This window comes from Procambarus clarkii, chromosome 28 (genome assembly GCF_040958095.1).
Source record: "Procambarus clarkii isolate CNS0578487 chromosome 28, FALCON_Pclarkii_2.0, whole genome shotgun sequence".
Taxonomy (NCBI): domain Eukaryota; kingdom Metazoa; phylum Arthropoda; class Malacostraca; order Decapoda; family Cambaridae; genus Procambarus; species Procambarus clarkii.
In genome coordinates, this window is record NC_091177.1 from 27,939,534 (window position 1) to 27,945,972 (window position 6,439).

A 6,439-nucleotide genomic window follows, 5' to 3' on the forward strand; every position below is an offset into this window, starting at 1 on the left:
TACACTGGTAGAAATTATGTGTATAAGAAATTAAATGAACACAAGAGTATTAATTGTGTTTGGCAAGTATTCTACTGCCATAAATAACATTTAACACCTGAATGTACTTCCTAATTGTGGAATATAATGTTATCAGGGTTAGTAATGATTAATTGATTTACGGGATCAGTAATTTGTATTAGTATACTGGATCCTGAAATATTAATGAATTCACTGACTTGAGTGAATCAGTAATTAAAGATGGAATTTGGTTTAGGCTATAATGGACAGTCTGCTGACAGCCGTAAATTGAAATATTTGTATAGCCCAATAATGGGAACACATAATTGTTGTTAGTGATTAATTAATAATGGTTGAGGATAGCTTGATTCTCAGCTATCTATCAGGTTCGAATTGCCAAACTGTTGGGTATCTGGGGCTTTAACTCATATATTAAATTATTTGATTATTATGTTTAACATAAATTGAAGCGCCACTCGCTTTTGAGAAAAGAGGGAAAACGAATAAAGGTGATTATTAGATTGACACTATAGAACCAGTGCACTATGAATTATAGAATTATATGTACGATAATTAACTTAACAATCACTTGAAGATAATGAATAGACTGTATTATTAAATAATTAAAGTCAAAGCCTTAAATATCAACATTGGGGGGTTATTACTAATTCATATATATCTAGGAACCAGTGTGGTTCGTCACTAGTTCATTAAGGAAATAGTAACATGGCAAATCTGAACTAAAATAGATTCAAAGATATGACATCAAATATTGAACATATTGAAGGATTATGAAATGTTGAGCAATAATAAGAGTAAAATACATTAAACACCAAGCCATAAATTCTGGCATTAAATTATTCACTGTAAATATTCTATATATGAATTTATATAGAAACTACTAATAATCTTATCTAAATTTATACGAAAACGGGTGTCTAAGCTGTAAGACGACTTCTGTAATTCTGTTTCGTTACTCGTCCTCGTGATCACAAGATCCAAATAAAGAAGGAACCAGTGGAGAATATCGTGAGTGATGAGAGACAACTTGTTAACTCCTCGTCTGCACGCTGCAATCAGGGAAATTTAAGTAGCATTTTATTAGGCTTTGAATTATTTCAATATTCATTGAAATTGAAATAAATGAAGAAAATCAACTAACGTTGTGTTGTTGTTGTTCTTGCTATATAACGACAGACGACCCACAAATACACGATCTCGAATGATGCATCAAACTAGAATAGTATACTTAACGTGAGCGTGCCAGAACATTAAAGTCTGCCAAAATCGCGTCTGCCAGTCCCTGGCGTCCACTGCTGTGTACGCATAAATACGGGCGTGACTTCAATTGTTGACGCGTTATTAACTGGTAGGGCACTGTAGAACACATGAGGAGGTAATTGGTGACTATCAGTGGAGCTGCAACGTAATTAATGTTGGAAACACTTCAGTCACACCACCACCACACGACTTCCCTTCCTAATCGCCAGTCGGACACGTGAGGAATGCTGCTCGCCGCCAGCGTCTTCCTCCACCCCCTCTCTCGCATTCGCAATAGAATTTAGTAATCACGGAGAATTCTTTTCCGTGTAATTAATGACGTAATGCGTTAGAAGAATAGGGTTGTAATTGTAGGGAATTAAATATTGTTGATATTCTCCCTAGATGGTGTTGATTAAGCACCGTTTCCTTATTAACGAGAAATGAGGAGAATTTCCATGGCGTTCGTATATAACAGATAAAACTGTTATTTAGTGATAATCTTAGTTAATAACTCATGGTTATTGGATCATTAAGGGTTATATTATCAGTAATTAATTATTATACAGAGTACTGATGAAAGTAGAGAACCATATTCAATTCACTAACATATTGGTAATAAATATGTCTAGATAGACAATATCTGACGCAATCCTGCCTCTCGATGTCGTAAGAATTTCAGCAATTAACGTGCAGATAAAGAAATATTAATTTATGTTAGCACTACAGTTAGTAGAGTTAATTGATACTGTAATTAATATACAACAGTAGTGTATAGTGATACAATAGAGATGTATCAGTGTTGGAAACTTTCCAACAGTAGTAAACCTTATACCCATCTTGTACGTGGTAGTGGACCCTATACCCATACTGTTGGTGGTAGTGATCCCATACCCATCCAGTAGGCAGTAGTGGACCCCATACCCAACCTACAAGTGTTAGTGGACGTCATACCCATCCTGTGGGCGGTAGTGGACCCCATATCCATCCTGTGGGTGGTAATGCATCCCATACTCATCCTGTGGTCGATTGTGTACCCCCATATCCATCCTGTGGGTTGTAATGGACCCCATATCTATCCTGCGAGTGGTAATGTGGACACCATATCCATCCTGTGGGCAGTAGTGGACCTCATATCCATCCTGTGGACGGTAGTGAACCCCATACGCATCCTATGGGCGGTAGTAGCCCCACAAGCATAAGGCATGCAACCACACTTATATAACATAACCCTACATCCTGGTGTGGGAATAAATAATAATTATTTAAGATACATATTTCCAGGTGAATAACCCTATCAACAGAAACGACACGTAATGTTTTGAGTGGAATGTAAATGTTTCATAATGTGCCATCTGATTTGTTGCAAACAGAGTATTATTTCTTTTTCAAGCATTGTATATTGTTCAAATGTTTATCATGTTGATTAGTTGCTGCTCCACAGTATGTTTTAATGTTTTAACGCCAAGTTTGTTAAGTGCCAATTAAATATATTAGTTTTAACATTATCAACCATTTAGTTTTTATTCACGTGAATGGTTGTCGTAGGGGCTCTGGTTTGCCGAGGGGCCCAAAAGTATATTAAGTTGTGTTGCTAGTAAGTTGTAAGTGTGTGTAAGAAAGTTGTGCAAATTGCAAAATACGTAGCTTTAACTAATTTAAAACGAAATACCTATGCTTTGAAAATAAGCACAATTCGCTACTTAAAGCGGAATCTGGCAACCTAAATTTAGCCTGTAAACATTGACTTGCATTCACAATATATTTATTTATTATTCAACAGTATACAGTGGGGAACCACTCAGGCTTGTTCACATTTGTGTTGCTCACGTGACCCAAAAAAATGAGGTGATTTGATAAAATACCATGCCCAAGATTATCATCAGAGTGCCGTCGGGATGAAGGGCAAATAACCATCATCTTTTGTACGGTCGTGATGGTCGAGTGGTTAAGGTCTCCTGTACACCAGTTGCATAGTGCTCCTGGCAGTATGGGTTCGAGTAACTTCTGGTGTGTGGAGTTTTCAGTTGCAAATATGCCTGGGGACCATTCAGGCTTGTTCACATTTCTGTTGCTCATGTGGACCCAAAAAATTAGGTGATTTGATAAAATACTATGCCCAAGTACAGCATCATCCTGACAGCACCATCAGAGTGCTGTCGGCATGATGGGCAAATACCCTCGGCTACCATCATCTTTTGAACGTTCATGATGGTCGAGTGGTTAAGGTTTCCTGAACACTAGTTGCATAGTGATCTTGTCACTCAGTGTAAGGTCACTGAGTTTGAGTCACTTCTGGGGTGTGAAGTTTTGAGTTGCATATATGCCTGGGGATCATTCAGGCTAGTTTGCATTTGTGTTGCTCACATGGCCCCCAAAAATTAGGTGATTTGATAAAATACTTTGCCCAAGATTTCCATGAGAGTGCCATCGGGATGTCATATATATATATATATATATATATATGACAATGTCAGACCACGGAGGAAAATGAAACAGGAATTTCCTTAAGTACTTTCGTATATTAAATACATCTTCAGAAGGAATGATTTTACAGATCGAGTGATGGGTATAAATAGACAGGAGAGAGTGGTGAAGTGAGGTGAAGTACAATACTTGGAGGTACAATGATTGAAGATTTGTGCTTAGAAATCGCGAACAAAGTTCTCATTCAGTATGGAATGCCATCACCGAATCGATCTGCTGCTGCTTCGTTCATTGCAGAATTGCGTCGTAACAAAATTACAAAACGGGTGAACTGTTGTCGTATGTGCAATCAAATATTTCTAAGTTAACGCTTGAGCAAAAAAGCAGTTCCATTAAAATTAATCAAGCTGTCAATAATGGGATTGGAGAAATCTTCTTCTTAGATGCGCCAGGAGGAACTGGTAAAACCTTACTAATTAGATTGATTCTGACTGCAATTCAAATACAAAACAGCATTGCCTTAGCTCTTGCGTCGTCCGGAATAGTTGTGATATTGCTACCAGGTGGAAGAACAGCTCACTCGGCTTTGAAATTGTCATTGAACATGCAATCCATTAAAACTTCCACGTGCAACATTTCCAAAGCATCTAGCATGGGAAAAGTATTGCAGAAATGCAAACTTATTGTTTGGGAAAAATGCACAATGCAGTACAAAATATCGCTCGAGGCTCTTGATATCATTGGAAGATTTGCGTGGAAACATCAGACTATTTGAGAATGCATTAATATTGCTTGCAGGAGATTTCAGGCAAACATTCCCTGTAACTCCTCGATCGACACCAGCGGACGAAATAAATGCTTGCTTGAAATGCTGTACTTTGTGGCACCACGTAAAGTCCTTAAAATTAACTACAAATGTGCGTGTTCTGCTGCAAAACGATCCATGAGCTGAGATATTCTCATATCAATTTCTGGAAATTGGGAACGGAAACGTGCCGGTTGATCTGACCTCAGGATGAATTTCATTGCCTCATAACTTTTGCAATTTAGTGACGTCAAAAGAAGAATTGGTTGTAAAAGTATTTCCCAATATTCAAACCAATTATAAGGATCACGATTGTCTGAGTGAACGAGCTATTCTTGCGGCCAAGAACAAAGACGTCTACGAACTTAACAATATTATTCAGTCTAACATTCAAAGCGAGGCAGTCACATACAAGTCCGTCGACATTGTTATGGAAGCAGATGAAGCAATTAATGATCCTACAGAATTTTTGAATTCACACGATCTGCCAGGGATACCACCCCTTGTACTGCAATTGAAAATCGGCGTGCCAATTATCATGTTGCGAGATATCAACCAGACAAAGCTTTGCAACGGCACGTGGCTTGCAATAAAAAAAATAATCAGCAACGTCGTAAAAGAAACAATCTTGACAGGACTTTTCAAAGGTGAAGATGTCCTCATTCCTCTCATTCATATGATTCCAACGGATATGCCATTTCAATTTAAGAGATTGTAATTTCCCATTCGACTGGCGTTTGCAATCAGCGACAAGAAATCTCAGGGCCAATCTTTAGAATTGTGCAGTTTATATCTAGACACAGATTGCTTCTCACATGGACAATGATATGTTGCGTGTTCTAGAGTCGGCAAACCAGACAATCTCTATATCTCCACAGACAATGGAACAACAAAAAGTATTGTATATCCACAATGTGACATTAAACATTTTAGAAACGTGCACTTTCTCTTTTCTTTCTTTTCCATTTAACCAGACTGAGCCACAGCAACGCGTTGCCGGGAGAGCTAGTTTATATAAATATAAATGGAAATGTTCGTTTGTGCATAACCGCTAATCTCCGAAACTTCTTCACCGATTGCTTTGAAATTTTCACACAACGTTCCATCCGAGCAGGTTTTTATATAAAACTGTATAGATGTCACATCTGTGACGGTAAAAAAAAACATGCTTTTCTGAAAACTGTGTTTTTCATGTGTATTTCATGTGAGGGGAAATCTTCAAAACCTCTTTACCGATTGCTTTGAAATTTAGACTCAACGTTGCATTCGAATAGGCGTGCCTTTTTATATATCTACTATATACATGCCTCACCTGTGACAGGAAAAAACATGTTTAGTTTTTTTAAAAACAGTGCCATCAGTTGGACGTAAGAGCAACACACACTGTAATCTCCGAAAGTTTTTCACCGATTGCTGTGAAATTTTGACACAAAGTTGCATTCGAATAGGGACGTCATTTTATATACCTACTATATAGATGCCACCCCTGTGACAGGTAAAAACATGCGTTTTTGTGAAACAGCGTCATCTGTTGCATATAATAGCAACATGCACGCTATACTAAATATGTCACGAATTCCATTTCAATGTTTCCAATTGCACTGATAAATTTTAGTTTCATAAATTTCGATTTATTTTATTTTTTATTGAATTATTTTGTGTGACATTGTATTGGAATTAAGCTGTGTTCTTTACCATACAGTTCATTTCGTAAGTATAAGTATAAATGACACAACTGTGACAGGTAAAACTATGCTTTTCTTGAAAAACAACGCCATCTGTTGCATGTAAGAGCAACACACATTTTATATTGATATGTTACAATTCCATTTCAATATTTCTGATTGCATTGATAAAATGAATTCTCATAGATTTTTATGTATTTTCATTATGATTTCATTATTTTGTGTGAATTGTGTTGGGATTTAGCTGTGTTGTTTACCATAC

General features: G+C 37.1%; 1 protein-coding gene across 1 annotated transcript; it reads left to right on the top strand.

Annotated features, from left to right (window-relative positions):
- Nucleotides 1-240: 240 nt before the first annotated feature.
- Nucleotides 241-5,210, top strand: LOC138369450 (uncharacterized). The gene is made up of 2 exons (XM_069332697.1): nt 241-283; nt 4,738-5,210. Exons 1-2 carry the CDS (start codon nt 241-243, stop codon nt 5,208-5,210), a joined length of 516 nt encoding a protein of 171 aa, XP_069188798.1.
- The last annotated feature ends 1,229 nt before the right edge of the window (nt 5,211-6,439 follow it).

Excerpts from the sequence above, each read along its gene's own strand:
- LOC138369450 (XM_069332697.1), top strand. The coding sequence starts at position 241 with ATGGAATTTGGTTTAGGCTATAATGGACAGTCTGCTGACAGCC. Across the intron at positions 284-4,737 it reads TGGACAGTCTGCTGACAGCC|TGACGTCAAAAGAAGAATTG; the intron begins GTAAATTGAAAT and ends TTTGCAATTTAG.